Source organism: Chiroxiphia lanceolata, chromosome 7 (genome assembly GCF_009829145.1).
Source record: "Chiroxiphia lanceolata isolate bChiLan1 chromosome 7, bChiLan1.pri, whole genome shotgun sequence".
NCBI lineage: Eukaryota > Metazoa > Chordata > Aves > Passeriformes > Pipridae > Chiroxiphia > Chiroxiphia lanceolata.
Window position 1 is genome coordinate 19,379,117 of NC_045643.1, and position 24,471 is coordinate 19,403,587.

General features: G+C 37.8%; 1 protein-coding gene across 19 annotated transcripts in view; it reads right to left on the bottom strand.

Moving 5' to 3' along the window:
* The window catches only part of MYO3B (myosin IIIB), a 201,511-nt gene that overhangs the window by 120,026 nt on the left and 57,014 nt on the right, over window positions 1-24,471 (bottom strand). For 17 of the 19 annotated variants that reach the window (XR_004358038.1, XM_032693338.1, XM_032693339.1 and 14 more), the window contains one exon: window positions 10,060-10,125. The exons of 1 other annotated variant lie outside the window; for it this stretch is intronic. Coding sequence is in view for 17 of the 18 variants with exons in the window: in XM_032693338.1 (XP_032549229.1) it covers window positions 10,060-10,125 (66 nt within the window). In the remaining variant the exon portion in view is untranslated. Of the gene's footprint in view, window positions 1-10,059; window positions 10,126-12,780; window positions 12,808-24,471 lie in introns of those variants that run through there. One more of the 19 variants, XM_032693354.1, reaches the window with a different exon arrangement.

The window sequence follows — 24,471 nt, forward strand, 5'->3', positions numbered from 1 at the left end:
ACTGAAGCCTAAATTCTGGTCTTAAAATGCTCCTGAAATATCTTTGAACACAACTTCAATAATTTAGGTTCCTGAAAATCACTTTGCCAACCTCTTCTTGGTACACCAGGTCCAGAAAAGAAAGCCTGTAGAATGTGTTACCAGTTTTGGAACTATTTTTGGTGAATTTTGCTATAGGCTTGAACTGCAGCCTCCTGATTGAAACACTAAAGTAACACAACCTGGTTTATCTCCATCCCTCTGAGCGCAAGGCTATAAATACCAGTCCTTCCCCTCCATGAAAAGATCCATCATTAGCCTTGAACAGGTTCTGACAATCCCCCCTACTTCTTTTCCTTTTTGTAATCTGGGGCTTTTAAAAGTCAATACAACCACACAGACAATATGGTCTATGCCAATCCTGTTCAAATTCATGTTTCCCGAGAAAAAGGAAAAAAGCATTTGGAAAGAAAGACAACATTAATCAGGAAGGCAGGGGAAAAGAGAACAGAATAACAGAAGCTATGCAGTACACAAAATCACAGACTGATGGTAAGTATCCGAAGTTGAGATTTCAGTCTGAAAAGCTCATGCACTCATGATTTTTACCATTCTGTCAATAATTACAAATTTACAGTATTTATGTTATATTGTTAATACATAAATTTTCTCTTGAACTTGATTACATAAGGAATTTTTCAGTACTATAACTGAATCCAAGCAAGCCTATGTCATAGAATAGTTTCTGTTGGAAGGGACTTTTCAAGGGCACCTAGTCCAATCTCCTGCAATGCATAGGGACATCTTCAACTACATCAGGTTGCTCAGAGGTCTGTTCAACCTGACTTTGAATGTTTCCAGGGATGGGGCATCTACCACCTCTCTGGGCAACCTGTTCAAGTGTTGCACCACCTTCAACAGATAAAACATCTTCTCAGTATCTAGTCTGAATCTACTCTCTTTTAGTTTAAAATCATTACCCTTTGTCCTATCACAAGAAGCAGTTGCTTTTCAGATAATAACATTAGAGTTTAAATGGATTCTTTTCAATAAATCACACAGGATATCTTGCGTTTATTGAAAGTGTGAATAACATACAGACCTTTGACCTAGTGGCATGTAGTTATTATGAGCTCTGGAACAATGTACTTCTAGACACACTCTATTTTTTCTATATAGATGGCCCCTAGGTGAAACATCCAAATGTCCAGGATACTGTATTCATTAAGGAACCCCAACAAGAAGAGACAGAAGAAAAACATTTTGGAGAAAAAATTCTTAGCTTCTCTATTACATAACTGAACTGTGAGCTGTTTAGGTGTTTTAATGAGCATAGGTAAGTTCTGTGACGGAGGTGATCTTGAAGTCTACTTTAGGATTACCTTTGCTTTCGTTGTATAGTCCTGCCCCACTGACTATCACTTTGTGTGCATGCTACTCTTCACCTTTGCAACTATTGATGTTTATCTATTGTTTCATCTATATGCAGCCTTTGTTCTCTGGTAGTAGGGTACTTCTGCAACCTGTGGTCACTTAGGATTTCACTTGACATGCAACTAAAAGTTTGTTAAATGACAGGATGACCAAGGTAGTGACACAAGACATATCAACACGATTCTGTGATCAAACTCTGTTCCAAGCTCAGACACAGCAAACCTACTATTGTGCCAAGTTTGTGCCTGTGGAAGAAAAGAGCCCTTTCAGATGGTTAGTGAGATGACACAACATAGCAGAGAGCTCATAACTAACAGCCGTGCAAGAGTGAGGGAAAGCTGCTTACATTCATGCCTGTAACTTTGTGTGTAAGTACTTCTACTTCATTTCAGGGGAGAGACTGACAGGAGAATGTACAGTTCCACTGAGGTTGGTTTAATCCATCAAGTTAAACAGCAAGTTCCTAGCACTTTAGGAACACAGCAGGCCATAGGGAATTCAACTGCGTATGGCACATACACTCTCCTTTAGCTCTAAAGTGTTGACACGGTGACTTCCAGAAATTACTCCTTACGATGTTTCAAATGTGGTAACCAGCTTGCAGCTTAGTCACAGTAGGTACTGTGGGCTCAGTGTGTATTCAAATACTCAGTGCCCATTCGATGTATCACCAGGCCTGCTGTAATGGAAGGCAGGATGGAGAGCTGTCATGTGACACTGAAAAGATTGTCCTTATGTTTCTCCTCTTGGTGTATATTCCTTTGTCCTAATTCCTCTCTATGTAGATAAGATCCATTAATATTCTGAGGTGTACTTACATGCTCTGCTTCTACACACTGTCATTTCAACTGTGTTGCTTTTAGTGCAACATGAATGCCTGCTGCTGCTGCAGTACTTATTCAACATCATCTGTAAAATAAGGGTCCCTGGGCCACTACCTATGTGCTAATGAAGAATGACGCATCAGACTGCCAGTGTCACTGCAAGTGCTCAGAAAGGTATCATCTCCTTCACTGGAAGCAGAATTGACACTGTAACACTCTTTGGGAAAAACAAATAGAATATCAGCTCTTACAGTGCTAAAGCCTGCACAAAGATGAGCATTATCACAGAGTCTTCTACTGATCTGCACCCTGATTAGAAATATAATATGGGGAAAAGTTAATCATATGGACGTCTGAGTTCAGAGTTGCCAGTAAATTCAGTCAGGAGATATACCTAACACACAGGCCAGAAAAGAGAAATTGAGAAGTAATATACAAAAATTCAGTGATATAAACATTTGGAAGAGTACAATAACAAAACAGCTTTTACAATTTCACTTATCAGAAAATATTCTGCAATCAGTGCGTGTGTTGTGCAAGTAAAAAAACAACATTAAGAAGTCTTATCACTGAAGGATTGGCTTCTGAGGAAAGGAGAAAACTAAAATATCTTCAGCTCTTCAGCTGCTCATCTGAGCATTCATTTAAGACCAATTTGGACAGTTAGCTTAGGCACTGTCAAACATCAACCATGCTGCAATTACTCATAAAACCAGTAAATGTGCTGCACCTGCAAATTCAGCCAATTTGTTTGGTCTAAAGAAATTTAAAAAAAAAAAAAAAAAAAAGTAGTGCATTAGTTTGAACTGAGCAAATTGACTAGCAAATCTAGTACAAGATGGGTTTCAAATAAAGTATAATGAAAATATATTTGGTCTGCTATTTTTTGAATCTAAAATAACAGGAAGGCTAAGTATAGATTGAAAAGGAAACAAATATTGTACATGTTTGCCTTAACGAAAGTCAATCCATTACCTAATTTGAAATTCTAGTATCTTTCATCATGCTTTCTTAGCTGAAAATTAATTCTCAGAATTCATTAGTGTCACTACATTAAACATAGGTTGCAGCCATTTGCTGCAATCTCACAGCCAGGCTCCTAAGCACCATTTCCATTCTGCCACAATTACAAGCAAAGATGAAGCATTTATTAGCAGAGGATAAGAGCAGACTCCCATACACAGGCCTATCTGAGACAGCCTCTAAAAATTCACTGGCTGCTTGCACTTGGATGATAACATTGATGGAATTGCTGGGTCCAGACAATGTAAACTGCCATTTCACAAGTAGCAAATCAGATGACTGAAAAGGAGAGATATTTAACAGCCTTCATGAGCTAATATTTACTAATGAATAAACGGAAAGAAACAGATTTCATAAGGACTGCAATGGTGCTCTAAGTCTCCTGTGTGTTCAGAAATAGAAAACAATTACTAATGTCATTCACTATTGCAGTCTAACCTAAGTAGAGTGGCAGCAGTTATTTCTTTCAGAAATTCTCTTTCATCAGATCTATTATAGTCTATTTGACCAAAAGTACTTTCTTTAAAAAGAAAGAAATCAAGCAGCTCCAACTCTCATAGCTTAGTCACATTATGATTTATCTCCAGTATTTTGTTTTCTTCAACTATTACATTTTGTAAATGCTACATTTTCTGATGATTTCTTATCTGCTAGCAGGGGATTGCTGGAACTCATTTTGTCTCACAAACTAAATATCCAACCAGACATCTAGTAACTGTTTAACATCTGCATTAACAGAAGATGCACAGGTTAATATTTAGAAGAAATGATGACTCTGTATCAAACTCTATTAGAGCTGGGGAATCCACACAACAACCTCTGGGCGACAGAGACATAAAGTCTCTGATCTGTTCAACAAATGATAAAGTCCTCATTGTCACTCCACTGGTCCCTATCTCTCTGCCACTACCTGGGTCTTCAGGGTGCTTTCCTCGCACAGCTTTCTCCATGCACAGCTCTAGACCACTCTCCCCTGCCCTCCAAACACTGCTTGCACAAGTACCTGCTGTCTAGCAGTGAGGAATCCTTCCAGGACTCTCCTACTAGATGAGCTTTCCAGGGTATTAAACAGGACTTCAGGTCATCCTGAAATGCTAAGATTCTCTTCCCTAATGCCAGAAAATGCAGTTACCAGGTTGCTCCCAAAGATAGAGATGGCTCATCTGGGGATCTAGAACAGAGATTTCCCAGAGGGAGAGGAGAAAGAGTAAGGTCATATACTCTCGAACCTCTCCCTAAGCAGGGAGGAGGTCTCTGGGTTCTGAGACATTTCCCACCCCCATGCCCCCCCTACATGCCTGGTTACTTCCATCACAAGGTTGTTTTGTGATGGAAGATTAATCAAGAGAAATCAAGACGATGACCCCAACTGGGTTGAGCACCCTGTTTTGAGAAATGAAAGGACAGACAGTGACAAGCAAGATCATCTAGGCCAAGTATGTTAGGTCAGAAACCTTTCTGTCAAGGAAGGAAAAATAACAATCACTGAGGGTTTTTTTAGCCGGTTAAAATGCTCTGTTCCAATCTGTAACTCTGAGTGTTCCTCCCACCTCTGTACCACATGTAGCTGTGACAGACAATGGTCAGTTACACACAGCAGAGAGGTGGAGAAGAAAAGATATTTCATGAATTACATTTGTAATAGTGATGCAGGGATGTGCCTGCTTCTCTGACACTTCCCTGCTTTCCAATTCCAGGTCTGCCCAACCCCCACTGCTGCAGGCCACTCATTTGCAAAAATGAACTAAAAAACTGTGACAGCTTTGCCAACAGCATTTCTGTTTTCAGTCCTAATTCAACAGGACACACAGGATACAAAAAATCTTATCTTCAGGAGCGTTTATAGCTGCTGCTTTGCAAAAAGCAAACCCTGGGCACCAAGGGTATGTATGTAGGTTAAATAGGTCTCCTGTCTTGAACAGCATCCCACGATAAATGATAAGGATTTTACTGTTCATTCTGCTACAATCAGATATCAGGATGAAAGACTGAATTTATGACAAAGAACTCAATAATCACATGTGTAGTATAAATTCTGGTGGCCAGAACACACAACATTATTGATCTGCCTTTTGGTAGCAAATGCTGTAAATTACTAATCCTCCCTAACAACGAGACAAATACTCAAACACTGAAATGTCACCAGTACCTTTTTTTAATAAATCTTTCAGTTTAATATTCAACATCAAGCACTATATAGTATAACCTGAAATTGTAAAATTAGGTGTATTAAATAGCTTTACGTCTTCTAAATCTTCAAAAATTACAACCAGTTTCATTTGGGCTAAGTAAGAATAACAAATTAGTTTGGCTCATATACCTGGTTTAGAGAACAAACAATGGAAACTCTGGAGTGGCACCTCTTGCAGCTCCCAGCATGGGTCAGACAGTTGCTCTCCTTTAAATACTTAGATTTTTACCAGTGACAACAGAAATACAAACAGAAAAATTCTAGGGAGCCTCTTAAAACCACCAAATATATTTACTTATTGTATGATGAAACTGATGAGTAGCCTTTCATCAGGAACGGGTCTGCTTTATTCCTTTGGCCTGTCCTTGAAGACCCAGGAACACAAAGAGCCTTCAGAACCTTTTACAACTGAAACTTTTTATTAGAAACAGTATGCTTTGCATTTTTACCAAATTTTCTCCCTTAGGTACCTATCCCACTTTGACACTAGAGTGTGCAGTTAATTTGAGGCAGACATTTTACTACAAATGCTCATAGAAAGTAGAAGATAATTGTGTTCATTATATATGTCCATTCCTCTGTATAAAGATATATTTCACGCAGTATTCAAAAGTGGTGGAGATCTTTTGTGAGGCACAAGAATTTAGCCTTTCAAGTCCATCTGTAGACAGATTCTGAATGAAATGCCAAAACTTAAAGATTTGGTGGTAACCTTACAACCTTACGGGCTGTGATGACAGTCTGTATCTTTCTTACATTTGCAAACCTTTTTGTCCTCTTAGACACCGTGAAATTAATGTTATGTCAAATGCATATCATGTTCTCAGTGACAGAAACAGTAAAATGTTCTTTATGTAATACGAACGGAATGTCACTAAACAATCACTTAGATTGTGAAAAAATTTTGTCTGCATTCAGAGAAGTTAAATCTAAACGGACCATTTAAAACCCATGTGATCTAGATGATCTATTAACTGAATAAATCTGAATGTAGACTCATCAATATGGAATTCAGCTTGTGAAGTCATGCTTAAATTGAGTACAAAAAAGTGAGTTTATCAAGATGAAAAATTATATTTGCATTGTATTTGCAATGTCATTGCTAAATGTTACATTTTGATGATAAATGTGACCATAAATCCTTAACTTCATATTTTGACTTTATTACTTCCTGAATTTCTTAATTCTTTTAATTCCCTCCAGCTCAAGAATGACTAATTAATTCGAAGAACCATAATAGCTAATCATTGATTAAATAAATTTAAAAGGAGAATGTCTGTCTCTGGAGATACCACTGTTCATTTTAATTAAAATAACCATTTTGTGATGCAATGTAAATAAAAGTTATTGTATTCTTCTGTTCCAAGAACACATTAACTCTTCTATTTACCCCTAGGGATCAGTCAAGTTTTAAAGTGCCAAGAAAATTACTTGCAGCATGTAAGATAATTTTGTGAATAGTAATTTTTATTCATTTTAATGTATTATTTTATGAATCAACTCTGAAGCACTGTATGTCTAAAATGGCGGTGGACACAAACTGTTAACCTATGAGAGCAATGTCATCTACGCTGTAGCCATCAAAAAAAGTCTTCATAAATATTCATAAGAAATGACTAGAGTGAACTCTTCAAAACAGATATTTTACCTCAGCACAAAAATAAACGTACATAAAAGTATATTATTTTTATATGCCAATCCTCCAACAACTGCTGTGGTTGTTTACGTGGTCTTATAGAAATAATAAGTCCTATTAATATGTAGATAAAATAAACAGATAATTACTCATCTCTCACATTATGAGTGGAGTGCCAAGTTTTTCATGCAAAATCACAGTAGTACAGATAAATACACACACACAGAACTTTACTGATCTTTTAGAAGTATATATGGGCTGCACATCTTAGTAGACACCAAACACAAAATCAGGCCGCTGCCAGAAATGACAGTTTAAATTGTTCTTATCTGTACTTTTTAAAAACAAAATATCTAACTCAGATTCACTATCCTCATTGTAAAAATCCTTATGAGAACAACATATTGCAGCCTTCATCTCAAGTCAAGGTCAACAATGCTGGGAACAGAAACACATATTCACCAAGCTAAGAACTATCTTGACACTCTCTCCATTCAGATTTTGTTACTACTGCATCTGACTAAAATGCTGCTGCAAAATCATTCTCTCTTGGGGCAATAGTATCATAGTTAAAAATACAGACTTCATTTCTGAAAAATATATGGTCACTATTTTAACAGCCTAAAGAGTTACCAACAACAGTATATTGAAATTTCCAGCTCAGGCATATTGTAAATCGCTGTAATATGCGAGAGAACACTTATAACAAAAATGCCTCGTGAGACAGTGGCATTTAATGAGATGAGAATGTGGGGTGAAAAAAGCCCAGTGACCAGGTTTGGAAATCTTGAAATAAATAAAATTACTGCGTAAACAGAAGTGAAATCAAAGGTATGCTTAGCCAAAGCTGTATGCTTGGTTTTTGTTAGTACACAGGTCTGGCCCACGACTTGAACTAGATAAGCTTGTTATGCAAATTACGTTAGAGTCAGGAAGGAGGTAGATAATGAAATTATTCAAAAGCTAACCACTCATCACAAGGGTGACAGAAACATCAGGCAAGGTCCTAACATATGGATAAAAGGCAGTTTGGAATTTATACAATCACTGCTTTTAATTTATCATAGCCAGGTTGTCACAAGGTGGGCATCAACAAATGCATAACTAATGCATATAAATGAGCCAATTATCAGTAATGGCTAAAAGGTTTGCAGTTGTATATCCAAAGTTTCATTATTTAAATTTTTCTAGAAAATCCACTAATGTAAATCCAAGCCTCCATAAAAACATCTTGTAACTTCTGTATCAACAACTTTACTAACATGTGCCCACCAAGAGCCAAATAATGTCACAGAGAATTCCACTTCAGGATTCTCTAATGGGAGCTACAATACATTTATTACAGTTGCATTTCTCCGTATTAAGAGGCTGTGTATGAGCATATTTCCTTACTTCATTGTGCACATTACTGTAAAAATGAAAAGCAAGATTTGAGAACCTGCAAAAGTTGCTTATGAAGAAGTAATTAAGCAAAAGTAAACAATAACCCATGTGATTAAAAATATACAATTTGAAGGTATCAAAACCCCAAAAGACTAGATTTAAAGTTTAGCCATACAGTATCGGACTTGTTTTATGAACAGTGCATGCTGAACTGAACAGATGTTATGTTCAACTGAGTTTTTGTATTGTTCTCAAGCTCAGTGGTGATTTCTAAAAGGGAAGATACCAAGAAAGAAAAACTTACATAACAACACTGAAGGTTAATGCAGAACATTTCTGAGACAGGAAGGTGATCTTATTTACCAGGTGCAGTGACTTTCTAAAGCACAAGTGGAATATAAACCAAGAGTCATAGAGTCCCCCAGAAAACAGACTATGGTCTTTAAGTACAAAAAACCCCATGTTTTTCTACAACAGAATGAAATTCATCCACCACCTGGTGACCTTGCAATTAAACACTGAATCTGCTACAGATCACAATGTACACTGCGGAGTAAACAAGGACATGCATTACAGAGAACCAGAACCTGGGTCAATTTGCTCTAGAGGAATGTACTTCTACTACCTGCACTGGAAGAGATTCTGAGTTACATTGCAGCAACAACAGTAATGGCCTTCCTTTGTAGGCCAAACATTACACTGTACCTCACCTGCCTGCCCAGTTAAAGATCAGCATAGTAAATAATATTTTTCACGTATTAGTAATAAAATTTGCAATAGTCTTTCTATTTTTAACTTCTCCTAAAATGGAAAGACACTACTATACAACAAGCTGAAAAAATATTAGGTAGGCATATTGTACTCTACAAGTAACTACATGCATCAAGGAACAGAACAGACGCAAAATGCAGATGTGCATATTTTCAAACCGATCTTGAAGACTCAGCACCGAGGAGCAGTGTTCAAGTATTGGTTATTTGATCAGTGTAAAATTCCCAAGGGTTTTATAACACTATTCCCCACATTACACAGTTTGGGTTGTAATAGGTCCTGATGAAATACTGAAGAACACTAAAAATCACTCATAAAAGTTGGTGTAAGACTTTTGAACATATTGCTAGCAACTACTAAACTGTGATTTCCTAGTTTTACTGTAAAAAGAAAAAGAAAAGCAAAAGCATATTTTAGTTTGGTGAGAGCTGTATACAATGTACTGAAAGTATGTTCTTTCTTATCTTTCTTATTTTAACTTGACCAGCAGTCTTATCACTAATCCTTTTTTTCTCCTTGATGCAAAATTTCACTGCAAAACCATCAAGGAAATCAGGTATATTTACAAACCTGTTCTAGTTCCATCAAAATCAAGAAGCAAATCAACTAAGGAGTTCAGAGAAGCTGTGAAGAAAGTACATAAGAAGATCAAATTGTGCTGTATAGCTTTCAAAAAGTGAAGCATGGTCTAGAGTCTATGAAAAGAAAACTGAAATCAAAAACCTGCAAAAGCAGCAACTCCATAAACAAATTCCGTTTTCAGATTGGCACACTAGGTCTTGCTGAGTAAGCTGTTTTTATAAGAAAATAAAACTCACTGTGAAATGAAATGGTTGAATCCTCTGCACCATTTTTCAGGATGTAGCAAAGTAGGAGGAGGATTTCTGAAAAACAAAGTTTTGGGATGTAAAATGTTAATGTTTACTGGAATTATCCCACGGATAATCATCAAAGATGATACTAGTTCCACTAGGGAGAAAATGATGATTAAGAAAGTAATAGTCAAATCATCTACGTGTCCCCTTCAGATGCCTGGTGGGTTTTTCTTGCTGCTGCTCATTCACTGGCAGCTTTCTTTTCATGTCCTTCTCCTTTTATGTCAATACCTTTGAAGTTGGTAGTCAGTACAGCTCAGTGTACTTCCCAACATTTCCCTTTCAATCCAGTCCAAATGAAAATGCAGTATTAACCTTGCCATCACACCACTTTAGCCCTTTACCCCAGGTCACCGAGTCTGCTCAAAACTTTTAAAGTATGGATATCATAGGAACTACTGAACTGTCAACCATCTGTAGGATTTTCAGTCTGGGTTTCAATCTATATTCAGTTTGTATGACACTGTAAACTCTAAAACTGTTAAAAATAGATGCTATTTTTAAACTGACATTTAGCAGACAGTATTTTTACATTACATAGCAAGATGGTCTTCCTAAGAACAATTCTTTTCAACTCAGATGAGTTCCACGTTAGTTGGCATATAATTCCTTTCCTTCCTAATTGTTACTGTTACAGTTTGATTACATAAACATACAAAGCAAGACCCATAGGTCATATTAAGTGAACCAATTTTAAGAGGCTCAAATTTAAGTGGACCAACTTAGAGTAGGAACTGTTCATAAAATCACTATATTATACTATGTTATCCTTCAGAGGTTTCCTCTGCAACTTAAAATTTGCTAAGTACTGATGCTTCATTTAACTGTTTGAGATTACACTTGTGTTTTACAAAACTTAAAGATTTATCTTTTGCTGCATTTGAGGGTCACGTATTACTGAACTAGCAGAGAAAAAAATCACAATAAGACATTCTACAACAGAAATACACAATATTATTCTGCATTGTATCAGGAATCACTTCATTTATAGCATGGCCAAATTCCACAGCATAACACTGCTTGGAAACATCTCACAAAACAAAAAGGCAAACAGCATAAACAATATGAATTAGTGCTGATTTGCTCAATAGTCTGGAATTTTTCATGCATATTCATTCAAAGAGTAGTTCCATTTAACAATTACTCTAAAAAATACAAGCAAAACGGTTTGAAAAAAATTGCAGTGTAGCTTGACCACTATTTTTCATCTATATCTTTTCAAAACAAAAGCAGCCTTCAAATTACACTGCAGGCTGACAAGTTTGCTGAGATGACTGTGTTATTACTTTTCTCTAAGGGACTAAGGGAATACAATTTTTTCATGAAGTGAAGAAATCCAGAATGTTTCAGATGGGCATCACTTATCAAATTCACCATTAGGGAAAAAAATACAATTGGTTATTTTCAACGACAATAATATTTCAGGGTTGCCTCCCCTTTACCAGGCTCATATGCTTGTGCACATCACAGAATGTGATTATTTCATAAGCATTAAAAAAAAACAAACCAAAACCAAACCCAACAAAATTATTTCTAGGTACACTTCTAGAAAAAAAAAAATCCTTTATCAAAGAAAGGTAAACTTTAAGAACATCTTTCTCTGTGATGAAAATGGTTAAATGGTTATCAGTCCACACATCCCACATATGTGACCTCTGCAGACAGCTTTAAGGAACAGCCAGCTGAGATTAGTATATGTTATTAGTCTTTATGCTGCAGGAATGGTAGTCTGTCTGACATTTTGAATTCTGATAACATCAACTTCCATTGTACTGAGAAGTACAGTGTATTTCTTTTTAGAACGTCTACTGAATATTTACTGTGAAATTTTGAATTTCACTGCAAAGTAATTTCCTTTTTCAAAAGCTGCTACTATTCATGAAACATGCAGTTTTGTCTTTTCTGTTCACACTGTTCTCAAAGTCTTCCCATGGAGATAACAATGGTGCTTACAAAAAGCATATGTTTTGGAGGCTTTGTTAACAATCTCACAAGGAACATTCAGAAAAAAGACACAGATACTTTACACTAGTTGCAGCTGTTATGATGGAAACAGGTGGGATTTCATCATGGAAGAACAAATCAGCAGAGCAGACGTGATTCAGGAAACACATTTAGTCATTTCCAGGTTAATGATTAAAGGAGAAAGTCATGTTTTTAACCATATAGAACATGTTTTGTCTAAAAAGTTACTAAGCTGCTAAGCTCTCACTGATAGCTATTCTCTCGCAGGTTGAGCCAAATCAACACGACCAAGGAATTTGTAACTCTACAGATGTCTTCCTGAGCTTTGATACTTCTGTATTTGTTGACAAAAGATACTATGTTATTCTTAGTGCTTTTGTAGTAAAAACATACAACTAGTGGGCCTCTGTATTTAGGCCATTAAATTGATGCTTTTCAGGTACCCCATCTATAAAATTGAGCTGATAAACAAAACCAGAACCTTACTTCATTGAAGTACCCTTGAAGAAAAACATTACCTTAACCACAAAGTAAAAAATCACCTCATCCTTTTCCAGCATCATGTCCATAAATGATTCCAGAAAGGGGCATAAGAGTGTCAGCTCTTATGTCACCTTCACTTTGCCTAAGACACCAGAAACTGTTTCGTGGCGATAGGAGAAAACACCACTGCTTCCATGGCACCTCCAGAGGTGGATTTCTGCAGTAAAGACTCAAGGTCAAGTTCTAGGGTAACAGGAACAGACAAAATACGCAAAGGTACCTCTAGGCATTTTTTTGTGAGCACACCAAGTCTTTTGCAGTTTAAAATTAATAATCCATTAATAATCCATTAGATACCTGTAATTCGTATCTTGATTCGTATCACATTAAAGAGAAAAGGTAAAACAACTCACATACGTGATCAGACGCTAAACCAGAGAGAAACAACACTTGCCTGACCACTTCAGCTCAAGGATCAAACTAGGGCCATTTGTGATTCCAGACTATATTAATTCCAACATATGGAGTTCTATGGCTTTTGTATACTTGCATCAGCCAACATCACGGCATTTTGCCAACACCTGGCTGATTCTGCAGCACTCAAAACACATTCGTAGAAAAACTAAAAAGCTACCTCTTGTTGACATAACCTAATCTACTATTTTCATATAAAATTAGAACACACTGCATGCAACCTTTCAATTGTCTTTGTCACACGTATAAGAAGCTGAAGGACAATATAGTCTTATTTTCTATTATGAGTGATGGACATTGTGAGAAGTAGATAGAAATATTACTGGAAAAAGCAGCTGTAATTGGGCTTGTCTTTTGAAAATGTCTTCTTTAGATGCAAGACAAGTAATCAACCATTTATTTCCCAACTTTGTGTCTTTTTCCTTTAGTTCTTTCAATAATTCATAATTAGTCACAGAACTACATGCTCTATTTCCTTAGGCAGATACATTGCCCTTGTGAGGAGTTTTTCTATAATTGTGTTCAATGGTCATGCTGTTTTTCACTGGGAGTTTTGCTTCAGTTAGAAATGCAGGGTTGAGACTGTACAAGACACCCCATACAGGAGAACAATGTTCTTTAGAACATGAAGACATTAGCAAGCTTATCAAGCAAGAACTGCTGCTGAATTCTGACTGATACACACACAGTTGTATGCCGGAAATATTTTAATCTGTAGAGCTTTATGTGCTCCCTGTCATTCAACCTGCCTCCAAAGTCACAGCTGGTGAAACAAAATTGGTCATTTTACCACAGTAAGGCCAATGATGCAGTTCAGCAAGCACCACTCATCCTTTACATTAAGCTGTGAGCCTAATTACAGATCATGGATAATAGATATTTGTTGGCAATGAGAAAACAAATATTTTTCATTTATGACAAACTTGAGAAAACTGAAAATACATCTACTATTTTTTAAACTATTCCAGTAAACACCATCACACATTTTATCAACAGAAATCAACACAGTGCCTCCAGTAACCAAACTGCAACTGATTGACCTACCATTGTTTCTAATGAGAAATTAGGAGATGAACAGCCAACAACTGTCACCATGAACAGGCTCTGGCAATCACCACCCCATACAAGCATGTTGTGAACTATTTTTCTAGCAGACTGAAGAGACAATAGTTCCATTGACAGTTTCCTAGGTTTATGCACAGGTTTTTACATTAAATTAAACTATTCATGCATATTTCAAAACACCAAGTGAAACAGCCATAGAAAAAGCACAAATTCAACCAAGCATAATAATGAGATTTGCTTACAAAAGATTACAGGAAAAAAAAATTTCTACTAAAATATATGAATAATTGACACTTAATAATACCTGATAAATTCTCATACAAGTTTAAAGTCCTGCCACTCCAGAGCATCCCCATCTTGGGTAATCCTCCAAAAATAACCAGGTAATTCTCAAGAGGGCTCAGAAGACTTCCTGATACACTCAGCTTGTGGCCCATTCAAATTAGTAAGTGGTTTTCACTGATCTCAATGAAAAATTCAGACCCTGAACAGTCTCCTATTCGCCTGTCTCCTATTGAAGTCCACTGAAGTTTGACTGACTTCCAGTAATATATTTCATTGAAGTCCACTCAGCAGGAAGCAGTGTACTGTATTCAGCTCTGTAAGGTCAAGACAGAAACTGTAGAGTTTAAGTGCTTGCAGGAGTGGAGAATCAATAATATATCTCCCATGTGTATGGAGGCAGGCATTTGAAGGTGTTTTTTAGGACAGTGGAAAGGTGTCACCAATCTGAATGTTGCTACATGGAACCTCCATGGCTTGGAACCATAGCAGCAATTGCCTCAAGAGACCAGGAGATCAGAAAGAATACAGGATTTACAACAAAACTGGAATTAATATCAGAAGCATGGGGTCTGGGCAAAATAGCTCCAGGTCTAAAGCAATTGTCTGCCCATTGACTTGATCTAGGAGACTTCAAAGGCAATTGAACATCCTTTCCTCAAAAAGCTAGAATTGTGCGAGTCTTGACTGTACTGGGCACCAGTCTCCCTTAAGTCCTCTTAACCAGATCTGTAAGCATGGCATTCTCATGTCTATCCAGGTGACCAGGCATAAACTGTATCTAGAGACTGTACATACCAAATACTGAGTTGGAAGGGACCCACAACAATCATCGAGTCCAATTCCTGGCCCTGCACAGGACCATTCCCAAGAATCCTATCATGTGCCTGAAAGCATTGTCCAAACACTTCTGGAACTCTGTCAGGCTTGGTGCTGCGACTGCTTCCCTAGGGAGCCTGTTCCAGTGCCCAACCAGCCTCTGGGTGAAAAACCCTTTCCTGATATCCAGCCTAAACCTCCACTGACTCAGCTTCATGCCATTTCCTCAAGTTCTGTCACTGTTCATGAGAGTGAAAAGATCAGTGCCTGCCCCTCCACATCCGCTCACGAGGAAGCTGTAACTGCAATGAGGTCTCCCCTCAGTCTCCTCTTCTCCAGGCTGAACAGACCAAGTGACCTCAGCCACTCCTCACACGGCTTCCCCTCAAGGCTCTTCACCGTCTTCGTTGCCCTCCTTTGGACACTCTTTAGTAGCTTAATGTCTTTCTTATATTGTGGTGCCCAAAACTGCACACAATATTCAAGGTGAGGCAGCCCCAGTGCAGAGCAGAGCACTCCTCCCTCAACCGGCTGGCAATGCTGGGTCTGATGCCCCCCAGGACACAGTGGGCCCTTCTGGCTGCCAGGGCACTGCTGACTCATGTTCAACTTGCCATCGACCAGGACACCCGCTAAGTCCCTTTCCATGGCACAGCTTTCCAGCGTCTCATTCCCCAGTCTGTCTGTATATCCTTGGTTGCCCCATACCAGGTGCAGAATACGGCACGTTCCCTTGTTGAACTTCATATGGTTAGTGATTGCCCATTTCTTTAATTTGCTGAGGTCCCTCTGCATGGCCTCTCTGCCCTCAAGGGAGTCAACAGCTCCCCCAAATTTAGTGGTGTCGGCAAACTTATTTCATATTCCTTTGAGTCATACATCGAGGTTGTTAATGAAGATGATGAAGAGAACTGGATCAAGAATGGAGCCCGGTGGAACCTCAATAAGTGACTGGCTGCCATTCACTTGTGCCCCATCTGTGAGCCAGTTGCTTACCCATCACATTAGCTGGTTATCCAGATGTACGCTGGACACTTTGTCCAGAAGGATACCTATCAAAAGCTTTGTTGCAGTCCAAAAAGATTACATCAGCTGGCTTCCCCTGATCAACTAGGTGGGCTACCCTGTCATAGAAAGAAATCAAGTTCGACAAGCAGGGACTTCCCCTTCAAGAAGCTTCTCTGGCTGTGACCAATGACTGCGTTGTCCTTCAGGTGCTTTTCAATACTTCCCAGAATAATCTTTTGCATGAATGGAAAGCAGTGCCATGGAAAGGGACCTGGGGGTCCTGGTCGATGGCAAGCTGAATATGAGTCAGCAGTGCCCTGGCAGCCAGGAGGGCCAACTGTGTCCTGAAGGGCATCAGGCAAAGCATCGCCAGCCAGTCGAGGGAGGGGATTGTCCCGCTCTGCTCTGCACTGGGGCAGCCTCACCTTGAATACTGTGTGCAGTTTTGAGCAACTGAGGGAATGGCCTGAAGTTGTCTCAGGGAAGGTTTAGGTTGGATATTAGAAAGAAGTTCTTCACCCAGAGAGTGGCTGGGCGCTGGAAGAGGCTTCCCAGAAAAGTGGTCACAGAAGCAAACTTGACAGAGTTCAAGAAGAGTTTGGATGATACTCTCAGGCACAAGGTGTGATTCTTGGGGACGGTCCTGTGCCAGGCCAGGAGTTGGACTCGATGATCCTTGTGGGTCCCTTCCAACTTGGCATATTCTGTGACTGGGAAATCTCCAGGACAGGGTCAAAGCTTTGAACTCTTTGTTCCTCATCCTGTGTGCGTTAGGGTAGAAACATTTCAGGTGTGGTACATTGTAGCCAACACCTCATGAAACAGATTGAGGGATCCCATTAGTGCTCCTTTCCTCAAGTTTTGACGCACCATCCTATTGCTCATCACTGGTAAGCCTGGTATTTTCCCTTTCCCCCTTCCAAGCTAGTTTAAAGTTCTATTAATGAGCCCCACTAGCTCCTGTGTGCTAGAACTCATTTTTTCCCTCTGAGATAGGTGCATCCCATCAGGTTTCAGTAGAGCAGGTGTTACAGATCATCCCATGGTCATAAACCCCAAAATTTTTCCAATTACATCAACCTCAGAGCCACACACTGGCCTGATGGATCTGCCTGTTCCTATCAATATTATTCCTTGTTAACAGGAATGCTCTTGACCGTTCAACCAATCGTCCCAAAGCCCTGAAGTCTTTTTTGCTTGCCATCAGACTTCTCTTTGTTATTTCATTGCTGCAAGCTTGAACAGCCAATAGTGGATAGTAATCGGAGGGCCTTACTACACTAGAGAGTTTTCCAGTAATGTCCCTTACCCAAGCTCCTAGGGAACACTGGCAAAATGACCTTTATTCTGTGAGAATGAAAGGTACAGTGCATCCTGGGAAAAAAATTGAGGGAAAGGGGAAGAAGGAGCATGCTTCTGCCAAATTCGCTCTCCACACACTTTTTCACTAGCAATTGATTAATTTCTAAATAGTTTCTCCTTTTCCACTCTCCCCATCCCTTTTCTCTGAGGAGTGTTTTTCTTGCGTAAGTATCTAGTTCACAACTGTTAACATAGAACCTCAACTTATTCTCTTCTAGAATATCAAAGGCATATAGCTATTCAAATAATGTGTAAGTGCCTTAATTCTAACAAGGTTATGCTGTTTTAAGCCAAGATTAAAACCTACTGAGGGAAAAGAATTGGTTAAGAGCAAGCAGAACAGAAGACATTACTGCCTCACCGCTGAAACAAAAATATTCTTGCTTAAGTATTTTACTGTCTTTTAATTACAGAAACAGACTTATTTGATGTTTTCCTCTTTACTGGAATGGATGCTCTTTATTTTCCATAGGCTATACACAGTTACAGAAGTCTGGATTGAATCCAACAGCATACGATAAATTTGTAGCGAGTTGAAAGTTAAACAGACTGCAGAATTCTAATTACTTGAGAAGGTCAAGGGTAGTAACCCACTCTTTAAGTTTGGGGCTTTTTTGTAATACAGGCTCCTGATCTAGTAAAATCCACACTGGATATCTGTTTTCACTTTTTCTCAGAAGAGAATGATGGCTATATATTTCGTAACACATGAATACACATTTGTCTCTTTTTGCTTGTATCTTTACATGACTATTTTGCTGCCACTAAGTGACTTAGCAGATTAACGATGAATTATGGGCTCAGCTGCAAAACAATGCAAGCCCGCAAACAAACAAAACATCAACTAGCTCTTCCAAACACACTTAAATCAAGATTTATTCACAAATCTCCTGTTTACAATATTTCATCAGGCAGCAAAATAATGAGCAAAAATAAATGGCAAAAGGTAGTCAGTTCGAGAATTATGCACAAATCTCCTTTTTAAGACTGACTTTATGCATTGCCAAAAGAAAAGTGCTTCAGGAAGACTATAAAGAGGCTGTCAAAAGAAACCTTCTAAGAAACCTCCATCACATGAGCAATCTGTGATTGAAAATGGTATATATCTGATAAATTAAAAGCCACCTTTCAAGTAACGAGTACAGACAGAAATAACGTGCTAAACACATTAAATTACCTTGAAGGTCAAATAATAACCTTCAGAAAATGTATTCAAACAAATCTCAGTTATATAATTTTTTAGTCCATACAAACAGAAAGAAAATGGTTGAAAAAATATTGCAAAGTGTTCTGCTTGGGAACATCTGGATTATCTTTGACTTTCTCCCTTGAACACTGCAATTCACAGGCCACTGGTTTCAATCCGATTTGGCAGCTGCAAGGTTTCATTAGCCTTTTTCAGAATCTGAGAAGGCATCATTCATTTCTGTCATTTACTCTTCAGTTTCCAGTTTCAGTTTCTGGCTTCACTGAGACAGAAATGAGCGTTTTATCTCAGAAATATTTTGGGATGGAGGTGAAAACATACAGCTGTGCATTTCAGTGGTCAAGCTTCAAACCAAAAATTTAGTATAACTGACTTATAATTATGCTTTGTTATCTCATTTATTCACAGAAGTCTCAGAGAGCTAAAGGGGCACTAGCAAATTAACAGCAATTGAAACAGTGGAAGTAATACTAAAGATTTTTATTTATAACCAGTTCACATCTTTAGTATAATGTAGTATTTTGCTTTTCTATTAAAATCACTGCTCTGTGAATTTGCAAAGCAGGAGAATGTCAGTTGCCAAAGAAATAAAAATGGGACAGTAATACTTTTGTGCCTGACTGAAATACATATGGTGGTGTCTAGACACTACACTTCTGTAGCTGGAATATTAAAATACTCCAATTACACAGCATATTTGTAGAACTGTATGGGAAAGTAAAATATCTCTTTATATCTGAAAGTGAAAATCTCACAGATAAATTTCTAAGGGAAAGTCCTGAACTGTATGTGATTCAAACTCCCACTGTACATCAGCCAGTTTAAGAGGCCTGAGTAGGTCACCTGCCTGAAGGCACTGCCCAGTGAAGCATATCCACTCTTGGAAAGGTAAAAGTTGGCTTGGGGAAGGCTTAGAAGGATGCTACAAACTGATTCTTTCAAGAAGCGCAGGAAGATTGCCAAGGGAAGAATAGACAATTTGGAGTCTAACATGGAACATGGTAACAGTTCTGTGCTCTTGCTGAGACCTCCCGCTGCCCAGGATGGCAAAGCAGAGCAAAGGCCCTGTCATACCCTGGTCACTCTGCCCTTAGGCTTCGTATTGCTCTGAACACAAGGTAACACAGGGTACTTGTGGTTTTTCAACTCACTGAGACATGCTTTTTGGGGCCCACTTTCCATAAAGAATAAAATGTTTTTACTATATTGCTCCTATAAAAATGGGGACTTGCTTCACAGAATCGCTGAAGTGGTTTTGCCACTTTCACTTCTTTAATTTCTTTGTCTAATTTAGCTCTTATTTTCAAAGAGGAAGACATCTTATCCCTCCATTTCAGAGGGGAGCATTTTCTTAGTTGATGCTGTACAGAAATACAAATAAATGTAGCAGTTGCCCCATAAAGGAAGTTTATGACCATATGATTGATATGGCTGGTACTGAACATGCAATACTGAAAAGCAAGCACTTAAACCTTGCATTTTAACAGGAAACAACGATTATACCTTCTTTGTACATTATGACTCAGACTTTACTTACTCTTTTCAGTTTAGCATTGTATGAACTGATATTATTCTGATAGCCCTGCCAGTCTAGTTCAGAAATGAACACATATAGAGGGAATACATTAGTTCATGGTGGTATATATCCAATGGACCATTAGGAGGATCATTATAAATATTCTGAAGTAATAGACCGAATAAATGCTGAAGTGTATAGAAATGTACAAGATGTGTAAGAGTACTATTTTTAAAAAAAAGGAATTATCCTTCAAGGTAATACGCCTTCCGAGCAAGAGGACTGTACGTGGAATGGAATTTATTTGTTCCTTCTCCTACTCCATCCAATAAGCTTTATTCTAAAACACTTAAATTTTTGTCTGCTTTAAAAAAAAAAAAGTATGGCTTATGAATTCCTGTAGATTATAGCTGGAGTGAAGACTAATAAACATAGTATGATAAACATGAAAAAATCATTCATTAGAAAAAAAAGTCCCATGACAGCAATTTAAATAAACTCTCTCTTATGCAGAACTAAATCACAATAATATCAGTAAGACTGTATCCAAATAAACCTGTAAAGATGCTAATTTAAAACTCATGTCTCTTGAAAAAACTGGACGGGCAGCAAAAAATATTCTGGGAAAAATATTGACTCACATGAGCTAGGGAATCTAGGAAAGGATGAAGGTAGTTAAAATAAATTAAGGATAAGAACCGCTAATGGTGCACATAATGTGCAGCAAAGCAATTAGTGATGCAATGAGAGACAAAAGAAAACCCCTACAAAGCTGCCAGATTAAAACAACATGGAACACTAGAAAATCAAGAGGGATGATTTTTTTTGAATGCAAGATTTAACCAACAACTCATGCTGAATATTCTAGGGTAAGCTTTGAAAAGAAGCTTACAACTTATTAACTTATTTATATATATATATAAATAAAAACTTATTAACTATCTCTTGGATAAGTTAACAGATCCAGAGAAAAAGATGAGTTGAAAGAAGCAATGGCAAATAGCAGACAGAGGACAAGAGAGCGTTCTGAAGTTAGGAAGCAACATCTTGGCAAAAGGGAAGACAAGGCAATGCCAAGATTCAGAAAAATATCCAAGGAGAAATACAGTAAGAAGAGCAAAAAGTAAAAATGGGAGATAAAAAGATGATGAAGACAAGCAAACCAAAATCCTCAAAGACAAAACCAGGATAGAGAAGTAAAAATATATTTACAATAAAAATAGGGGGTATAATACGGAACACAATTCTTCCTTCCTTCCTGAATTTCCTCTCAGTAATTAATTATGAGGAACTAAGGTGATTATATACTTGTTGACATGACATGAGCACTCAATTTTAGATAACATGTAGAATGGCTAAACACAGAAGAAAATTACACTTTCATCAAGTCACATCTCTCTTTTTGTTCCACTGTAAGATGTTTTCCGTTCTTTTTGTGTCCCCACACAGCTCAGGTAGATGCTGATTCTAAAAGTCTGACATGTCTGCATGCTGGCAACAGATCATGGACCATCAACTCGCCCAACGAGTCTGCCTTACTGTAATTCCAAACACCTTTACCCAGCACTTGTACTAATATGTGAGCAGTCTGATAAGAGGGAATCTGATATAACTATACTGTGAAAGAAGAAACCTAGAAGTTACATTTTGGTTAATTTAACCAAATTAAACTGCAGAAAGTCAAATCACTTTAGTCAGCCAGGTAGAAAGATGAAAGCTGTAACTACTATTTTTTCTCATGCTCTCACAGACTGTGGTGCTGGATGCCAAAGCACAGATACCAACTCTCTCAAAAGGAGAAATGGCAGGTTCTTTCCCCTGCCATTCCCCAAGCTACCGAAGAAAAGTTTGCACAGAAAAAAAAGCGAGTGCTCCCTTTCCAAGAGTAAGAGAGTTGCTTCGCCTGTTCTCACAGATGTATCTTTTAAATTTTGTTTTGTAAATACAGCTTTCGTTCACTGGATCTCAACCTTCATTTGCCAAGCAGATTAAAATGCCAGTCTTAAATATCTTATACTCTTAGAGATAACCAGAGCTATGCTCAAGTTGCCTCTAACTTTCTTTTGGGTATACTATAAAAATATTAACACTTTTTTCAATAGAACAAATATAGTCCTCTGTAAAAATAATTACATTTGTCCTAGAAAATTCACTTAGTTTTGATCAGTTTTACCAGTTTCTTTTTCAGTCTCCAAATCTAGTTTTATATCTTTTGTAGGCTTTCAATGCAAGTTTTCAAGGGTTACTAACAACAGTGGAGAAATTAGCCCAGCGATTGTTTATTCCGACTGGCAAAGTAAGTAAATTACCCTTTTTACTATTTGAATTCCTCCTTAAACACCTGCATGGATGAAGTGAACCTTTTTCCCATAGCACAGACTAATACAGGCTGGAAAGGACCTCAGAAAGTCTCTATTCCAACCTTCTGCTCAAAGCCACGTCAGCTATGAGTTTAGCTCAGGTTTCTCAAGGCTTTATTTACTCAGGTCTTCACACTTCAAATTCATTTGCAGTAAATTTTCAATAATGACTCTTAAGTCATCATGATAGTCAGCACTTTGAAATGAACATGGCCTTTGCTTTGTATCCCTATGTGTCCAAGACCACATTCAGCCCCATATAAATATTGAACCTTATCACAGAACCAACCTGCAGATGATTTCACCATGTCTTCATCCTTATTTACCACTGTCCTCCTTCGTTTTTACCTTCTTCTCCCTGCATGCTATTTCTGCAAACAACACTACTGTAACCTCTGGGAACCTAGTATGGCACAGTCATTTAATGTGACTACATTTTAGTTTGTTCATATGTAAAATGTGGTCTCTCTGCACAGAATGCACTACCTGGTGTCTTGCCTGGGAGTTTTTCTTGGCCTCACGACAGTCACGAAAACTTGCACCTCCTGAAGGAACTCCTGAGAGAAGTGGCGATACAAGAGAAATCTAAATGGCCCTTCATTATCGTAAAATAAACCCACTGAAATATCAACTCCCTGAATACTGCAGTTATAAAGATTTATAACCAATGTCTACTCCAATAAATATTTCTTCAAAAATTTTATGAGTTCTCACTTATGACTACATCTGTGATAGGAAAGAAATATAAGACAGTAATTGTTAATAGCAAACGTGCAGATATGTGTAATGCATTATTGCTGCACCAATCAGGAGTAATGATTAAATATATTGCATAAAATTTTAACATTAATCAAACTGATACCTGTGACAAGCAAATCAATACCTTTCAAAGCAAAGCTCCTTTTCATCAAATATATTTGCAAATAGCGTGATTACTTGTTATTGCATATTTCTGGAAATTACTTCAGACAGCAAAGCCCACAGGTATATGGTGACTTTTTATTACAAAAATAAAATAAACAACATGCATTCATTATGATGCTAAGGATAATTACAATCTTGCTAAAATGTGAGTAGTATCTAAAAAGTTCACTTTCTTTTTCTTCTGCTTCTATCAGTGAGTGAATCAATTCCTTCACAAATATGAACATCAATATCTTATTTCTCAGAAAGGCATCTATTTCTCAATAACATCCCAGGAAAGTCTCTGGTACCATGAAATGTACTAAGTGCCGTATTCGTTCTACAATACCAAACTACGTGAAGGGATTATCTTTTTTTCATGCAGAAATCTAACGTAATTTACTTGGCTCAATTCATTATAAGTGATATAGGCTACTGAACTCCAACATTAACCATAGCCTATAAACTTTGTTTTGGAACCCCACAAGGCTAATGGCTTGAAATGCAGTTTCACTTCTTCAGGACTGCACTCCAAACAAGAACAGAATTTTATTACTTTCCTTCAAACACCAAGTTCTAACTTGTATCTCTAAGGCAAAAGCATGGCAAGTTGCCTGCACACCAACTGCCCTGCAATATCGTAAGCTGAATGCACAATAACTCAACAGAACTCAAGTGTGTATTTTGCATGTGCAGCAATCTAGGATAAAGACATATGCAAAAAGGGAAATGTTTGACAAAGTAAGACATCACAGGTAAAATATGAAAGTTTTATGAACACAGATTCAGAGCACTGATATGCTTTCACCTGAGATAGTGTTTCAGACTTCAAAAAAAAAAGCCACTTTTTTGCAGTCTCCCCTTTTTCCTCCATGATAGATGGATAAGCTTTATCCTTATTTCATACAAAA